General features: G+C 43.5%; 1 protein-coding gene across 3 annotated transcripts in view; it reads right to left on the bottom strand.

Moving 5' to 3' along the window:
- Positions 1 to 383: 383 nt before the first annotated feature.
- The window catches only part of rufy3 (RUN and FYVE domain containing 3), a 30,358-nt gene continuing 12,964 nt past the window's right edge, over positions 384 to 17,777 (bottom strand). For 2 of the 3 annotated variants that reach the window (XM_063195547.1, XM_063195548.1), the window contains exons 2-18: positions 16,959 to 17,132; positions 16,171 to 16,288; positions 15,767 to 15,868; positions 14,434 to 14,557; positions 13,234 to 13,298; positions 12,803 to 12,868; positions 12,605 to 12,674; positions 11,045 to 11,128; positions 10,669 to 10,752; positions 10,134 to 10,301; positions 7,984 to 8,081; positions 5,326 to 5,445; positions 4,080 to 4,227; positions 3,483 to 3,559; positions 3,268 to 3,304; positions 3,041 to 3,118; positions 384 to 1,372 (exon numbers count right to left, since the gene is read on the bottom strand). In XM_063195547.1, coding sequence (XP_063051617.1) covers positions 1,229 to 1,372; positions 3,041 to 3,118; positions 3,268 to 3,304; positions 3,483 to 3,559; positions 4,080 to 4,227; positions 5,326 to 5,445; positions 7,984 to 8,081; positions 10,134 to 10,301; positions 10,669 to 10,752; positions 11,045 to 11,128; positions 12,605 to 12,674; positions 12,803 to 12,868; positions 13,234 to 13,298; positions 14,434 to 14,557; positions 15,767 to 15,868; positions 16,171 to 16,288; positions 16,959 to 17,132 — 1,757 coding nt within the window. In that variant the 3' untranslated portion in view covers positions 384 to 1,228. Of the gene's footprint in view, positions 1,373 to 3,014; positions 3,119 to 3,267; positions 3,305 to 3,482; positions 3,560 to 4,079; positions 4,228 to 5,325; positions 5,446 to 7,983; positions 8,082 to 10,133; positions 10,302 to 10,668; positions 10,753 to 11,044; positions 11,129 to 12,604; positions 12,675 to 12,802; positions 12,869 to 13,233; positions 13,299 to 14,433; positions 14,558 to 15,766; positions 15,869 to 16,170; positions 16,289 to 16,958; positions 17,133 to 17,777 lie in introns of all 3 variants that reach the window. The other variant, XM_063195549.1, reaches the window with a different exon arrangement.

The following is a 17,777-nucleotide window of genomic DNA, read 5'->3' as shown; positions in this document are numbered from 1 at the left end:
CGTTGTCCCCTCCTTCTCTTTCTGTGGCATTTGGTGACTGCTTGCATAAGATGTACGCTACCGCCATCTACAGTGCCAAGGGCATTCTGTTTATTCTAAAGCCCCCATAGGTCTCCTAACCGCATTCACATGACATCACATGGATGGATCCAGGAAATGCAAGGGCTTGAATCATCTTACTTTACTCTACCGTCTTTGATAGAGGGGCAAGCCTTATTGTTAATTTGTGAATAATTACTAAAAAAAAATGTGTTGAATACAGATTAATGATTTGCAATTGTGATAATCCATGCATACATTTCTCACATCACATCCACAATTTAACCAGATAAAGAAACTGAACTCCACATTGCTGTTCCAAACAGTATTTGAGGGTTTTGTTTCCCATGTGACTGCATGGACCATTTCAAGATTTTTAAAATTTTTATTAAAACATCAAGTAAAATAATACAACTTGTCATTCAGCCTCATAATAACAGAGCCTTACAAGTCCTTTTTTTGAATGTGCTGGAGTTAATGATCCTCCATGCTGCCAATAGTTCATGACTAAATCATAAGCCCTGTACAGGCTGAGATGTAGTGATTCTGTTACTGGTTCATGCCATCACAGCCAACCATAGAGACACTTACTGTACATTGCCACTCCTCTTTTTAAGGAGAAAAAGGCATGTTTTTTTTCTGCACAATCAGCTCAGCCATTTTCTAGTTACAATAATTGCCATGTTGTTAGTCAAGCTAACCATGAAGTATATCGGCTAACTATTAAGAAAATTGAAGTGCAGGCATAAAGATAAAGGGCTTCAAAAGTAACTGTTTGATACACAATTCAAGTAATACAATTCAAGAACTGAAGAATATCCACTTGGTGGACAACAATCACTCATCGGGACATGATACAACTAATGCGATGCAGATATGAATGCGTGCCGCCTGCACAATACTACTTTCCCAAAGGCTTATCACAGGCACATAGCATTTAAAAACAACATTATCCCTTTCCAGAAACAAAATGTGACTGTAAAACATTACACATCATTAGACCAAGAAGTTCTTCCAATGATTTAAATGCTTTTTGGTTTTAAGTTATTTTGGAGAAAGAGAAAATGTATCATTCCAAAAGTCCCACCTGGAGAGTCAGACATCCATCTTTCCGTGATGTTCGGAATGATGGATTGTGTGTGTGTGTGCGTGTGCGTATGCGTGTGCGTGTGTGTGGCGCAGCAGGGCCTCAGGTGGGGCTTGATGCGTACTGTTGCAGGAGCTGGGAGTAGCAGTTGTCACACACCTGCTCTGGGTTGATGGAGGAGGGCAGGGGCAGCTCGTTGGCCACACAGCCGTCACAGAAGAGCCCTTTGCAGTTCTTGCACTGCTTCTAAAGAGAAGACGCCAACAGGAGTATGTCAGTGCTGCTGACATTTAAAAAATATATTTTAACATTTGTATGCCAATTATTGGATAGGGCAGTGGGTTCTTTCCAATATAAACTCCCATCCTCCCAAAGTGCTTGTGGCCTCATGATGATGTCACAAGACGTCATTGACGACAGGCGTTTAATTCGATACCTTGCAAGAGTGCAATTGAAAGGTAATTTTCTCATTTACAATTGGGATGTTGAAAGGGGAGAAGTCCTCCAAACGTTGTTTGTGGCTAAGTTGACAGCATGTAAATGTTATTATTTTCCCCGCGGAGACGAGACGTCACATAAAGAACGAGGTCACAAGCACAAGTTGAGGACGGGAGTCAGGATGTTGGAAATAACTCAGAGTGAACGAGCGACAGGAAGGAAGCAAGTTTGAGAGATGGGGGAGGATCTGGAAATGACCTCAGGCTGGAATCAAACCCAGGTCCCGGGTCTCCGGGTAACAGTCAATGCCCTAACCATCTGAGCCATGGCCGGGGCCTTGACAAAATTCTATGATTCCAATTTTTTTGGTCCAAAAAATTCAAAATTCCATGCACAGCTTCAAGGCACCCCAAACCAAGAAGCCGTAACATTGCACCGCATCCGATACCACACAAGCTTAGAAAAGTTACACATTTGGAGACGTCACACGACCTACGTTCGAAGTTGCAGCAGACTGGGGCGACCTATATTTACTTTATTGTGCGTAAATGGCAGATGAAGGATTCCACTGACTAACATTAACTTATCAATTTAGACAAGTATGTATTATATTACATAATTTATTTATCAACCACGTTTCTGCGGCACCCCTGAGGGAGGCCTGCGGCACCCCTGTTGAGAAACACTGTTCTAAGTCATGGTAAGTGCAGGACCAAATTGACAATTTAACAATAAGACACTGCTTGACATCAGGGGTGCATTTCTCGAAACCATAGTTGCTAACTACATTAGCTAATTTGTTGTTTGCAATGCAATTACCCATTGGCAACTACCGAAGTTGCTAACTGGCTAACAACTACGCATTCAACCTTTTGTGTTAACTTCTTTTGGGGTTACCCAGGACAGTGTTTCCCAACCTTTTTTGTCTTGTGTACCCCTTTTCGTTGTGCCATGAGTGCCCCCTAAATCAAATTCTATATGGCTTTCTCTATCCCAATGTAACTAAGCTCCATATATTTGTTAAAATAAAAAAAATTCAAGTACCCCCTGCAGTGTGCTCGCGTACCCCTAGTGGTACATGTACCCCTGGTTGGAAACACTGACCTAGGACACCACTGCTGACCAGTTAAGCTTCAGAATGCAGTGGCATTTTTTGCAACATGTCTTGCCAAATCCCACAAACCTGCATCAACATTACATTTCTATTCTAGTCAAACAGAATGCATTTCTTTCATGCCAGGAAGTAATTTGTCTCTGACAAGTTTCATAAATGCCTATGAAATGCCAAACTATGCGGCTGTTATCCCATACTTGGAGCATAAACTACCCATTGCAAGTGTGGGTGTCTGACGATTATGTCTTCAATGGCAAGAAAGTACACATATCAGTAAAGCTCAATGGATGATACGGACATGAACTATCGGTATGAGAAGGAAAGGAACTATTTCACCTCGGGCTGTCAACGCACTGCTATACCTTGGTCCGGGTCAAGGAGTCTTCTTTCTCACAAATTGTGCAGACAAAGGGCTCAAGGTCCTCGAGCAAGCCCTGATCCTATGGCAGACACAATGGAGAAAGACTTAAGAGAGGAAGCAACACAACAGTGACTGCGAGAGGCGATTATTGTGGTAGTGCGTCTGTAATGATTGAGAGCATGAGTGATCGTGTGAATGGTTGGAAGTGTTAGTATGACTCTTGACTACCTGGCCATCCTCCTCCTCCTCAGTTTGTGACAGGGACCTTAAAACATGACAGGGCACACCACACAGATGTAAAAGAAAGTATAAGTATTATTCATTATCCATATTAGAAATCAATCAAATAAATAAAATAGCCAATGAAATTATTTGATGGAATCAAAGGCCTACAAAATAAATTAGAAACATGTGAACAGGAACCAGAAGCACTGTGGCCTTACAGGCTTGAACTGAGGCTAGTCTTCTCCTCCAGCACGGTTCGAAGAGACTCGTTCTCTTTCTTCACAGCCTCCAGCTCCTAGGGACCACAGAGTTACCACATGAAAAGTACTGTGTGACAGACACTGAGCAGGGAACACAGATAGCGTGTTCAGGCCAACAGAGAACCGTGCCGGTTCGTTGAAGTTCCCGCACCTAATCTCCAACCAACTGACGCGTTTGTGAACCGTGACGACAACACGGACATCATCAGGTTCATCCTGGTAACACATCGTCACGTGCGGTGAAGTACAGAATGCGGCCGGTTCGCAGGTACAGGAAGCACTTTGGCTCTGAACGCAACTGGGGTGGATTTCTCGAAACCAAAGTTGCTTACTACATTAGCTACTTTGTTGTTTTCAATGCATTTTCCCATTGGCAACTACCGAAGTTGCTAACAGGCTAGCAACTTCTCTTTTGAGAAACTCACCCCTGGTGCGGGAACAGGCACCAGCACCGTTCTGGTTGGCCTGACAACAGCAATAGTAAACACACTGAGGGGGGGGTTTTACTTCTAAAACCCTGAAAGGTAAACAAGTCCTCCACTGTGGACCTTTTACCTTCCTGATATCGTCCACCTGCTGCTGCCTGCTGTTGTCCTTTGGCGAGGGTGGCACGCTCTTCCTCTCCTCAGAGCCAGGGTCCAGGTGCTGGGCCCCACCCGCGCCCCCACGCCGCTGTTTCTTCAGCTCCCCCTCCAGGCCGGACCTAAGAAGTGCAGCAGGAAGAACACACATATGAAGGGTTCCTCTCATTATATAACCTCCTGTCCTCGCCTTGTGCTTGTGGCCTGGTCATCCAAGGCAAGATGAGATTGACGTTTGATTCAATATCTTGCTAAAGCACAATTCAGAATCACAAGATAATTTTCTCATTTTAAAATCACTGGGATGTTGAATGAGGAGAAGTCCCCCAAAAAGCTGTTGCGCCTAGGCTAACAGAGGGGAAACTTGTGGGTGGCATGTGCTGAAGATTGGAGTGTTGGGGGCATGTGGAACTTCCAGCTGCCCAACTAGGCTATAAAGGCTATATTATATTCGGGCATTATTGTCACATGCTTTTGATCGTGAAGCATTTGTAGATTATCATATCAACCTAGACCACAGTAGGCCTATATTGTGATAAAACAACTTTCAAAAGAGGCATTTAATGTCCAGTAGGACAAAGGGGCAGGTGCTTTAGCAACACCTCGTCCCTATCTGTGCATTACTATGATCGCATGTACATCATACAGCTGAGTTTTTTTTTAATGAGACAAAAAAAGATGCAAACACCAGATGGTGCCATAGAGCCGCAGATAACAATTACATTGCTGCCCCCTAGGGGAAACATAACAACACTGCAGCATGGCATATGATACAGTTACTAGTTGTTAGTGTTTATTTATGGGCATACAGTAATGTGGTTGTTAAAAGGCCTTCCCGTTTGAAAGCTTTGGTAAAGCTTTAAGCTCAAGGATCACTAATGTTAAACAGTTTCTTTAAATCAATGCTACCGTAGTAGTAACTCATTCAGCCTTTTCAGAGCGGAAAGAAAGGGGTCAAACAAGACTGATACTTCCTTCCAAAGAACTGTAAGCAGGAATTCCCCTGTGTGTGTGTGTGTGTGTGTAGGTGTGTGTGTGTGTGTGTGTGTGTGTGTGTGTGTGTAGGTGTGTGTGTGTAACAGAGTGAGTGACTGACTGAGTGTGTGTGTGAGAGAGAGAGAGAGAGAGAGAGAGAGAGAGAGAGAGAGAGAGAGAAGAGAGAGAAGAGAGTAAGAGGCGATGTGTGCATGTGTGTCTAACAACCCATGTGCTCCACCTACTTCTGCCTCATCAGCTGTTCCACCTCGTGCTGCAGGCTCTCGATCTTGTCCCCAAACTCCTGTTTGAAGAGCCTGTTCGCCTCCTCCGCCAGGTCCCTCTGCCGCTCAGCCTGCTTGAACCTGGAGTTGGGCCAGGCCAGGGCCAAGACGTGGTGAAACAAAAATGAAATGAAAAAAGAAACAAAACAAAACCAGGAAATGCATGGTAGGGAGAACACTACTCAACTTAACTGGAAATGAAAGTTAAAGGTCAAAATAAAGGTGGAAAGAAACTTGTGGTGGAGTATAGCTTGAAAAGAAAGGACGAAATGAACAGACTTTTGGAAAAAGACACGCAAAGCTGTAGAGTTTGGATTTCATTTGTTTTATTATGCTATTCATTTTTTTGAAACTACAGTTTTACATCTATGTTTTAGTCCACATAAAAGTTGAATGGTTTCATTATGTTGCAAGCAACTGCATCCAAACGCTCTGACTTTCATAGAAACCATAACACCTTTGTTCGTTTGTTGGTTGGTTTTAATTTGGACATATTTGGACTTGTCTCGTCGCTCTGTGGTGCAAGGGTCACAATCACTTCTCTCTCTCTCTCTCTCCCTTCATCTCTCTTAATACCTTTCGTTTGTCCTTCTTTTCTTTTTCCATCCATTTTCCTTTTCTCTTGCCTCAGTCTTTCTCACCCTCTTACTGCCTCCCATCTCTGCCTCTAGGTCTCATCACTTCATGCACAGATGAGGTGACTTCAGGCACATGATTCAACGCCGAAAACAGGCCACCGCAACTGTAAGCTGTTGATTAAATAATTTCATAATTGTCAATTAGATAACGTGCTTAGCACTGAGAGTCGCTATGGGCAGCGGCGCTCTCTCCACACCTACACCACACACAATAATGCTCAGACTAGCTGCTCAAGGGAAGCTTGCTCTCTCAGCTCCGCGTTACTTGAACTTTATGAGAATTGTAGCAGTCTGGAAAAAAAAACACCATGAAGGCAATCACTTAGCGGAATGTCCAGCGGTAGCAGCAGCACAAACCATGTTTTTTGGAGCCGATGGGGAATGAAGTCTGGAACTGCAATGACCATTGTCGACGGAAATGTTTAACTAGCCAAGCCAATTCAAAGGAGTCATTCGCCAGCTGACAAGAGGATTACAAAAAAATAAAGAAGCCTGATGCTGAAAAAGACATCAAATAAAAAAAAGAACTGAATGCTTAACTCACAACACCTTTTTTGTTAGTGGGTGCACTGCTTCGTATAAACTGGGAGAGAGAAAAGGCGATTATGCGTTCGGTATTTACTCACTGAAGTCTGGCTGTAAGCGTTTGAGCCCGACCACTTAAGATCAGTGTGGCAGCAGAGCCAAGGCAGGGCCTCTGTACTCCAACTCAGAGAAACACCAGAAACAGGGACAACAAGGACCCGTGGAGATTATTACAGTAATCGAAGCAGGTGCAACTGGATAGATTAGTCTGGAACGGGAACATGTACAGTGGTACCCATTTCTTAATAGAAAAAAAGAAAACTTTTTTTTTCTTTTTTTTTTCGTTATACAGTGAAAATAAAAAAAATGTTCAAGTTGGTTCTATTGTATATTGTTGCAAGACTGTCAAATGAAAGTAACAAACAGAAGGTCAGATCTTGTTTCTCATGAAACTATCGACGGGCGAATCGGAACAGATCCCCATTTTAGTGCTTTTGGAGCAGTTTGCCGGCGTTTGAACTGAGGCTCCTAGCCTGCTTCGCCATGTCTTTCTCACTAGTTATGAAACAAGGAAGCCAACGGATAATGAAGCAGAAGAACCGAAGCAGAAAAAAAGTGATATGAGAATGAAGATGAGGAAAAAGAAATGAAAGAAAGAACAGAAAACATACAGAGACAGGAGAAGAAAAAAGAAGAAGAGGAGGAGGAGACGGTTATTGCGTGTAAACTCAGAGCCCTCTCTGGGGGGGGGAAAGGGCTAAGGAAGCTAAGGAGATTTGAAACACGAGGGAGAAGGGAGGGAAAAAATGTCAATCAGATTTCTGTGCTGAAACCATGGAGTCACATGGAAGGAGCATGACAGCCATGGCACAGGGCATATACATGTGGAAGCTGATGAAGCTCATTCCCCTGGGAAGCCTCATTGCCTGGCGCAGGAATGAAGTGAATTACAATTCCTACTGAACTGAACACATTCACAGTGTTTGGAAATTACATCCATGGAGCATGCAGTTAATTCTTTCACACTGAAATGCATTCCCAAAATCTGGTAAACTATTGTATTCCCTGTTACCACAGGCAAAATACATTCACGTAAACACGTAGGTACTATCGAACAGCCAGTAACCGTAGACTGGCGTTAGTATACTGCCCACAGTGAAAGCTGCATACAGGAATGCTTTACTAATTATGTATGATAGTGGGAGTGAACGCAAGGTAACAGTTTGTAATGTTAGGCATTTACAGCACACCACAGCATGCAACTGATTTGAATTGAATTGCCAGCATGCATATTGGACAGCATTCACAACTGTCGAGAGTATAAGTAGCAGTGCATGTACTCAACATGCTCCTGATTCTAGCAGGGGACCCTTTTCTTATGAGGCAGTGGTGTAATCCGATGTGTGTAGGGTACAAGGTTGGGCTGTCCCATGTGGAGGTTGGGGGGGTCTCCTACCTGGACTCCAGCTGTTTGATGGTGTTGGCCATCTGGTTGGTCTTCTCCTCCAGACGGCCGATGACCTCACCCTTCTGTTTGGAGCTGGATTCCGCACTCTACAGGCAAAAAAGGACAACCATACCGGTATTTAGAACTTATTTTGCAGTGGGGCATTTAAAGATTTAAAGCATAGTATACCAAACGTTATTACACTCCCACAGAGAAAAGACTTTCACTCTCTCAGCTCAGTGCAAAATAACAGAGCTGCTGTTGATCTGACACTTTTTTCGATACAATAGTATTACGTAGTAGTAATATTAATAAGTAATAATAGCCTTTCTCAGCTTGATTCAAAGTAGCTCGTCTTGAGCTGGTTGCATGATTTTTGTCAGAGAATAAGTGTCACTCGCTTCCTTCAGGCTGTTAGTGCTTATTATGCACTATGGATCAAGCTCCATACAATCCACATACTATTTGGTATGTTTAAAATGTGCAGTATGCACTATTTCTAGTCATTTATTTCCAAAATGTGTACTGCATATTCACAAAAGTAACAATTCTCACAAAAACATATCACCACCATCAAATTTGAAGCATTCATTATGACTGGGAAAATTGCACTTTACATACATGAAAAGGTGGATCTTCACCATGTCTGCCATTTTGAATGACCAAAAATTTACATTTTTGGCTACAAAACTTACTGATATTTGGTCATACCAGTAAACATTCATTTATTACTTCATAGATATTCACAAAAAGAACAAGTTTGACAATAGGCAGCACAGTTTCAAATAGAAGCACAGTGGCAATACCTGCTCTGGCCATAATCCTACATATCGCACCTTTAAATTATCTGAGTATTCACAAATGTGTAATGTAGACGAGAGTACAGGGGGAATATACAACACAAGCATGCACACAAGCAATTTATACAATATCATGCCACAGACAATACAATGTATACAAACAGTGCAAACAGTAATTACAGATTAACCAGGCACATGTGATTCTAATTCCACATGCCTTTGGGGGAATTCAGCAATCCACTGCTCACAGTGCTGCAGTGATGCATGCAGGGTTGGCTTTTTAAAGACCATCTGGTGTTGGCGCACTGCCCTGACTCTTGTCAACTGGAACCGAGTCTAGTGGCTCAAAGCACTAAGTCCAAAATAATCCCTAATCCAAAAGGTGTTTTGAGAACCACGAGAAAGCTGGGGTTTATTTGATTGGCTGTTAAATTTAAATGTCAGCAATTTCCACGATATTGGAAAGAGGAACTGTGGATTGTTGCTATGACGCAGCATTAGGTGAGATTACGTATTTGTGGAGGTGTGCAAGAAAGAGAGGGAGAAAAGAGCCAGCGCAGTCCTCTTTAAATGTCCAGGTTAGTTATTAATTTTGAATACGCATGGTGCCCATTCACATATTTGATCTTTTTTTGTGGATATTGCTAAGTAATTAACTAATATTTACTGGTCTGACCAAAGATGTATATTATTGCTAATGCATGAAAAGCGTCAATTTTCCAAGTCATAATGAATACTTGAAAATTGATGGTGGGGGTAAATATTCATGAAAAAGATTGAACATTTGTGAATGAGCAGCAAGAGTTGTAAAAATTAACACCAGAAAAAAAATACTGTACCTTAAACCCTGTTACAAATTTACTGTCACCAGAATGGCAATGACCAAGTCGTAATGTATTACTAAAGGCCCAGTGTAATGTCACAGTATTGTGGTACTACAGCACATAAGTCTTTCCAATGTCTAGAACAGAGTTCTGCTGGTGGAACAGCGTGCATAATGGGGCTACGCATTACATGCGGCGTAATTTAGTTACAACTGGCCTGGGTGTATATGTGCGTGTCTGTTAGTGTGCACATGTTTGAGTGTGTGCAGCGTCAAGCTGCTGTATTACATGTGGTTAGTTGGGATTTGTGCGTGTGTGTGGTTGTGTGGTTGTGCGTTTGTGTGTGTGTGGTGTGTGTGTGCGCATGCGTGTGTGTGTGTGTGTGTGTGTGTGTGTGTGTGTGTGTGTGTGTGTGTGTGTGTGTGTGTGTGTGTGTGTGTGTGTGTGTGTGTGTGTGTGTGTGTGCGCGTCTGTGTGTGTGTGTGTGTGTGTGTGTGTGTGTGCGCATGCATACGTGCGTGTGTGTAAGACGTACCTGCGACTTGTGCTGCAGCTCGTGGTTGAGCGTGCGCAGGTCGTCCAGCTGCTGGCGTAGCTCCACCAGGGCGTCGTGCTTCTCGCAGATGTCCTTCTCCAGCATCTTCATGGACAGCTCCATCTCCTGCTTCATGCCAATCTGCACCTCCAGCTCCCGCTCCACGTCCTGCCAGCCGCCCCGGCCACCGCCCCGACGCCGCCCGGCAACATGAGACGAGCGAGCCACAGCCCTCTTAATCTCAGACCACGTGGCCCCCATAATACTGTACACACAGACCACCCTCACTTCCCAGAAAAAAAATACCGTCTAGACTCTTGTCCTCGGGTAACCTCCTCTCAGCAGTTGAGTTTTACGATTTATTCTTTCACCCCCCCCGACTGCACTGATATCACACAGGAACCTAGCTGGGACAAGACTGACGTGCACTTCACCAACTATATTAAAAGGAGGAAAATTGACTTGCACTTAGCCAACTATATAAAAAGTAGGGCAAAAACGCTCTTGTCAACTATTGCTGAGGAGCGCAACTGACCAATCGTAGCTGGGTTTCCTCCTTCAGCTGCTTGCGAGCCTCTCCCAGCACCTGTCCGTCGGCACTGCCGTCTGCTCTGGGCACCTGGGAAGCGCAAACAGAGAGCATGTCACATGCTAGCACAACGTTGGGTGTTAAACCAGTTCTCATGCACCCTCACGAGCTTCAGCTGCTGCATTTTGTTAGGCAAAATGGGCAAAATGAAGGGAAGAAACAATAAAACGGGTGTGCAAGCGTATGCATTTTGCTTAAATTATCTCCACTCTTTGCCTAGACTTTGTGTTCCGGGCTTGGTATTGCGGTTATTGCCGTTTAGGTGGTATTTTGCCGTTTAGGTGGTATTATATAAATGCGAAGGAAGAAACTTGAGACAAACCTTGTCTGTGGGATAGGATCCATCGCATTTAATCTGCTCCACTTCCTCTTGCAAAGTGATTACGCGATTATTAGCCACTGCCAACTGGAACAAGGCACAAAGAAAACAATTGGTCAAGAGAGAGAATTAAAACTTAATAGGTCAGAAACTTAATAGGTCAGACACATTAATGCCCACCTCTACTTACTAGCACTGTTCTATTTTGTTGTGCTTTTGCTTTCTCTGTACTACTCTGTGAGAATATGGTTTGTGACTTGATTTGTGTCCTCTACTGGAGTGTTATTTTAGATTTATCATTTATCATATGCAAGCTACCTGTGTGTGTAGTCAAGGGCCGGATTCAGATGACCTGCGGCCCCTAGGACAGTGGTTTTCAAATTGGGGACCGGGGACCCCTGGGGGGCCGCGAAGGGGTGCTAGGGGGGCCGTGGCAGATTGGCAGGAAAAGTATAGCACAACAACACTAGACTGCATTCTCGTAGAAAATGCTAAAAGTGGGCTTGCCTTTTCAGCAGAGTTCAAAAATTAAAAAAAACTGACAGTTACTCTTCAGTGTTCCATGCCTCCCTTAATTAATTAGCCACACCTGGTTCTGGATAGCCTACTGACAGTTAGGTGCTGTTTCCACGTAGTAGGATATTTCTTTAGCTGGGTATTTTGTTCTCCTGTTTAGGTTTAAATGCAACATATGGATAAAAATTAAAGCTCCACTGTAACAGGTGCGTTTTAGCCCCCTAAATAGGATATTTTTTTCTCCTGCTTTTTATACCTGGATTTTAAATATCTGCTACGTGGAAACGGAAGGCCAAAACCAATGCAAAACCAATGCAACCAGGAGAAAAAAATATCCACTTATAAAAATATCCAGCTACGTGGAAACAGCACCCTCGTTGCCTGGTTAACACCAGACCTAATCACAAGTGAGAAACGATTGTGTAGAACTAAAGGCAGTATGGGAGTTGCCAGGCTAGACAGTTAGTGTTGTGCAGTAAAAACTAATGTACACCAAAATAAACCAAAAATAATCTTAACAATATCCCCATTAGTTAAGAACACATTATAATAATCTACTGCATCTCTCTCATTACTACTATTATTGTCAAGTTATTATTGTATCCCAGTGAGGCACTGACTAACAGACCTAGACTATGATTGTGAAAGGGGATGCAAAGAAAAATACTGTGGCATGACCCATGTAAGGGGGGCCTTGGCTGGAATATACCGGTATGTGGGGGGCCTTGTCATGGTAAAGTTTGGGAACCCTTGCCCTAGGATACAAGTAGCTGTGTCCCACCCCATCCCCCCAGAAGGCAAATTTTGCAAGAAATGTACACAGCCAGTCATAATTTCGAGCTACTGTAGGAATTAAGGACAACATGTCTACCAACTGTACTCAACACAACAGATAATTTTTTCAATATTGCATCTTGTCACAATTCTTACATGTTTAACTTTTGGCAAATCATTTGGTAAATCTTTTGTTGGGGGCTCCACCTGCAGCTATATCTATCTTGTGTGTTGTGTGTAGTGTGATGTGATGTTGACAGGGCCCTGACCCACCTCTTCTGTGAGTTTGGAGTTGGACTTCTCCAGCGCGTCCACCTTGGCCTGGAGGTTGTTGACTGACGCGCTACACAAAAACAGGAACAACACCATTTAGCCAATACCTGACTAGTCATTATGGCCACAGCAAAAGAGGAAAGAGGTGAACCCAACGTGAGAGCCACTTGCGTGCTTAGAAAGAGAACTGGCCCATACCTCAGGTGTCTGTTCAGCTCCTCCACGTAATTCTTCTGGTCTAAGATGGCCGTTATCTGTCCATCCCTGGCATGAACACAAAGCAAATGAGCCAACAACAAATGTTTGTTCAAACACAAGCAGATGCTCATCAGTGTGTGGGCTCTCAAACTTGGTCCAGGTAGACAAATGCTGAGGCACTCAAGGCTGCATTTTTTTTTTTACTTTTTGTAACCAAATAAAAAAGTGCAAAATTGCAACCTTGAGTACCACAGCATTTATCTACCTGAACAAATGTTTGTTGTTTTCATTTAATCTCGTATATCATTTTACATGTGCAGATGTTGTGTTTAAATCTCAACAAGAGCTTTTAATGAGCTTTTGATTATTATTTGTACTAGTGTCCATCTGCAAATTTCTTGAAGACCATGACTATAGCAATACTGACGCACCCTTCTGCAGTCTTGCTGCTGTGTCCTCCGTCCTTCAGGTACATGGAGAAATCTATAACCCCCACCTAAAGAGGAAAACAAGACAGGCTAGGAATGGATGGGGCAATAAAACCAAGCCGATGGACATTTTAATCTATACCTTCAACAGGTTTTACCTGAAACAGACACGCTGTGGGGAAACCAGAGAAAAGACATAACCATAAAGGGAGTTGCAGGGTTGGACTCTTTTCTTTTCTTTGAAAATGTTTTTTGACATGAGCGCTTTATGAAGATGGACCTGCCAGCAGAACGGTTCACTCATTGCTGAAAATACTCGACTACATCATAACAACATTGCTATGGCATTACAGAGAGCCTTAAGCAACAGAGTAGGACTTGATCATTACAATTTTGGTGACAGTAAGGTTATAACGTAGACTGCGCACAGGGGTTAAGCATCACAAAGCCATATTTACCTAATATTTGCAAGCAAATTAAATTACCAAATCATATGCAATGGGTTATATTCTTTGGCCAATTATCAGACAAGTGCTGAACCTTTCGATTCACGTAGCCTCTTACTGCAGCAGGGGTCGCCGGCGACCCTATTCACTTGCTGAAAATGCTTAACTACATCATAACAACATTGCTATGACATTACAGAGAGCCATAGTGCTGCACTAAGGGGTTAATACATAAATAAGTCATCAGATCCATCAGGGATGATGGGCAGCTACAGTATGCATTAATTGCTTGTGACTGCAACCTGAGATACAGTGCAGTCTTTCACCCTCTAAACGCCACAGCATGCCAGTCATAATCGCCTATGCCAAATGCATAAATGTAACCACAGTGCAAACGCTATCCTTTTGGTACTACTCCTGATGTCCTCAGTGAGGTATTTGGCCTGAGCAAACCGGTTCCAACAGGATTGCATAGCACTCGTGACGCATAAACAACAAGAGACAGTGACACAGTTTGTCACAGTTGTGCAAAGGTGTATTGAAAACAATGGAATCCTGGCCTTGGCTGTGGTTCAAATGGCTAAGGCACTGTACTGTTATGTGGGAAACTCCAGGTTCAGTTCCGGCCCAAGGTCATATCCTGACCTGTCCCCCATCTTCTCTCTCTATCCCATTACTTTCCCATAGAATTAAATGTTGGCAGGGCAGTGCTACTGGAACCAGTGCGCGGGGGGGGTCCCTTAGTGCTATTCATTACCTGGGAGTCGAGGTCTTCTCCCTTCATGCAGAGGTTAGCGTCGATGACGTTCAAGCCCACCAGCAGACCGGCGATCACCGCTCCCTCCTCCTCCATCATGAGAGCATTCGCCTCGTAGAACTCACTAAAGCAGGAACAAAAGTCGATATTTTAAAAATCTTAATGAACAACACTGTTCTTAATAAAGATCTTAATAGTCTCTTGTACCAATTCTCTGGCGGCAGCATCAAGCTCCAGTGTCGATTCTAGCAGACCGTGTATTCAAGACCTTTCTGCTTCACCTCAACTAACAAAAACAGGTCACATCCGTTGATCTGCTCAGCTATTCTGCCCCAGCAGATCAGCTCCCCTCGCTTCTGATTGGTCTAAAACTGTGGTTTACTAAAGCTTCTCAGTTGTTCCCAGCTGTAACTGTTTCTTTGCTACCCACAGCCTCCCCAACTCCACCTTGTTGTGCACGACATGCAAGCTCTGTTCATGGAAAACAGTCACAGTCGGTGTCCCAGACTTACACATGGAGGAACAAGCATCCCAGAATACTGTACATTGGTTCTCAACCGTTTTTGAACAAAAGCCACCTTTGACCTAATCATAAGTCTGCCAACGCGGCCCCCCAACCTTAGTATTTCAAAATAAAATAGACTAATGACCCCAATTGCAAATGAGCACACCCACCCTCTCAGCTGTATCCTTCTCAACGCCCCCAAAGGGCTCCCGTTGAGCAACCCTACCCTTGTACTTTCTGCTGTCCCCCAGACACTCTGCTATTTTATGAGGCTCTAGAAAAAATCAGGAGACTCCTCTGAACAGATCCATACAGCAAAATTGAATGTGTAACTATTTTAGATTTCAGCTTTTTGTGTGTATGGGAGGGGTGGTGTTACCTTTAATTGACCTGACAGAAATGGGATTTGGCATAAAACTGTTGCAGTAATCTCATGTCATCATGCGACATCCATAACTGGTATATTAGGGCTGATCTCATTACATTGTTATTACATAACACTTGGCTGATGCTTTTTTAAAATCAAAAGCGACTTAGTTATTTTAGATACAGGATATTGGTTACAGACCCTGGAGCAATGTGGGGCCAGGTGCCTTGCTCAAGGGCATTTCAGTAATGCATGAAGGCGATGCTAAGGGCAGGATTTGAACCCACAATCCTCTGATCTAAAGGGCAGCACTCTACCCAGTGAGCCATGGCTGCGCCCCTTATCATTCATTCATGTCACTCTGAGGAATCTTTCAAAGACAAACTGCAGAGGAAGTTGAAATGTAAAGGCCTTGACCTCGCTGCATTATCGACAGTCGTGATGCGGAATTTCCCGCCTACCTCAGCAGGTCCTTCCTGTTGATGATGGTCTTCATGTAGTCTGACAGCTTCTTCTGCATCAGGGCCAGCCGAAGCCAAGCCCGTCCCCGGCCCAAAGGAGTTCTGCACACACACGACAGGTTAGAAGATTAATTCTCCATGTTCACCAATTACAAAATAATAGATACATTAACTCAGTTTTTTAAAGTTTGTGGTCATGTCTGTTTGTTTTGTACAGAAGGCAATGGATGGATAAAGTTGCATGAAATTCCCAGGGACAATTGAACTAGACCAATGATTCCCTATTGGCTATGATACACATTGCAATTTGGGATATTTTGAAGGTTTCAAAGGATTCTGCAGTCTGCAGTCTCCTGGGCAATTGCTCATTTAAATGCTTAAAAAAGTTACTGTATGTGACCTACTTTAGGCCAGGTAAATCCTTAACACTGGCTGTGATTTCTCCAGCTTCTGGTGTGAGCTTCTCCACCAACTCCAGCGGACCCCAAAATGACTTGTTCTGACCCAGGAAGGTCTTCTTACCTAAATGTTCACAGGAGGGAAACAAATACAATATATTACAAGAGGTGCATTGGCCACCTAGGTGGAGCCTGCCTATGCATTTGTCATTCACTGTTGTGAGAATGATCTTATCAATCTTATCTAGTGTTTTCTTGGACAAAAACAATATGTGAAATCTGATTTCATGTGAAATCTGATTTCTTAGGCTGGTCAAAATAATGAAATATAAAGTCTCCTTTGAAAATCGTATTGCATGACTGAATCAAATTTAATAAGTTCTGATCTCATTTCCTAAAACTGACTGATGGTTTAACAGAATAGCCCACATGACAACTTTGACCCTATTCATTTATTAATGAAAAAAAAAGTAGAAAATTCCAATCCGTTACATTACTTATAGCGAAGCTTGTGGCTTGGTAAGACACAAACCATGGCTATTTCATTCAACACAGTGACTGATAAAATCACGAAAGCTATGGAAAGGCAAGACCAGACCACATTGTATTTGTACACAGTCTATGCTCCAAACCAAAGGCTCTGGGTGCGTTTCTCGAAAGTGTAGTTGTTAGACGGTTAGCAACTTTGGTAGTTGCCAATGGGAAATTGCATTGCAAACAACAAAGTAGCTAATGTAGTTAGCAACTATGGCTTCGAGAAATGCACCCCTGGTCAGGTTGTGGGTCCTGCGTACTTTTGAGGCCGTGCTTGAGGCAGTGTTCCATCACCACGAAAAACTGCTGGAGCGGGGCGTAGTCGGAGTCCAGCGTGCGGCCCAGGTTGAGCGCTGACTCAATCAAGCCCTTGATGCTCAGCTTGGCCATGTTCATCAGGTTCAGCCGCTCGATGGCGATCGGGTCTTTTGGGTCTGGAGAGAGAGAGAGAGAGAGAGAGAGAGAGAGAGAGAGACAGAGAGAGAGAGAGAGAGAGAGAGACAGAGAGAGAGAGAGAGAGAGACAGAGAGTGAGAGAGAGACAGAGACAGAGACAGAGACAGAGACAGAGAGAGAGAGATTAAACACTAGAGCTGCTTCCACGGCAACAGAAGAAAACACACTCGCCCAGAGAGTAGAAGAGGAGGTGTGGAGGACACAGCCCTGACATGCCGATTCCACTAAGCAGGTTTCTGTGGAAAGCTGTGAGCTGAAGGTCATTCAAGATGGCTGGAGAGGGTCATGACTAGCATGGCGATGCATTACAATTACAAAGCTGTGATGCTGGGTCATAACATGGGTGATAGTGACAGCCAACTGAAATGAGAGAGAAGCTCTGCAAATGAGGCTGAATGTGCCGTTGTACCAACATGTCATGGCAGGATCCATGGCCTTAAAGCACGCAGCTGAGTCATTTAAAAAAACTTTCATAGTTAAAAAAAAACTGACGCCATATAATAAGCCCTTAGCAACTGGATATGCTGGAACATATCAGGCTGACAAAAAAAAATCACCTCTTTCGCTATATTGAGCTGGCAAGGTTCTAAGACAGTGGTTCTCAACCTTTTTTGAACAAACCCC

This window comes from Engraulis encrasicolus, chromosome 3, assembly GCF_034702125.1.
Source record: "Engraulis encrasicolus isolate BLACKSEA-1 chromosome 3, IST_EnEncr_1.0, whole genome shotgun sequence".
Lineage (NCBI taxonomy): Eukaryota > Metazoa > Chordata > Actinopteri > Clupeiformes > Engraulidae > Engraulis > Engraulis encrasicolus.
The sequence above is the reverse complement of the archived record's forward strand: the minus strand, read 5'-3'. Positions and strand labels throughout refer to the sequence as shown.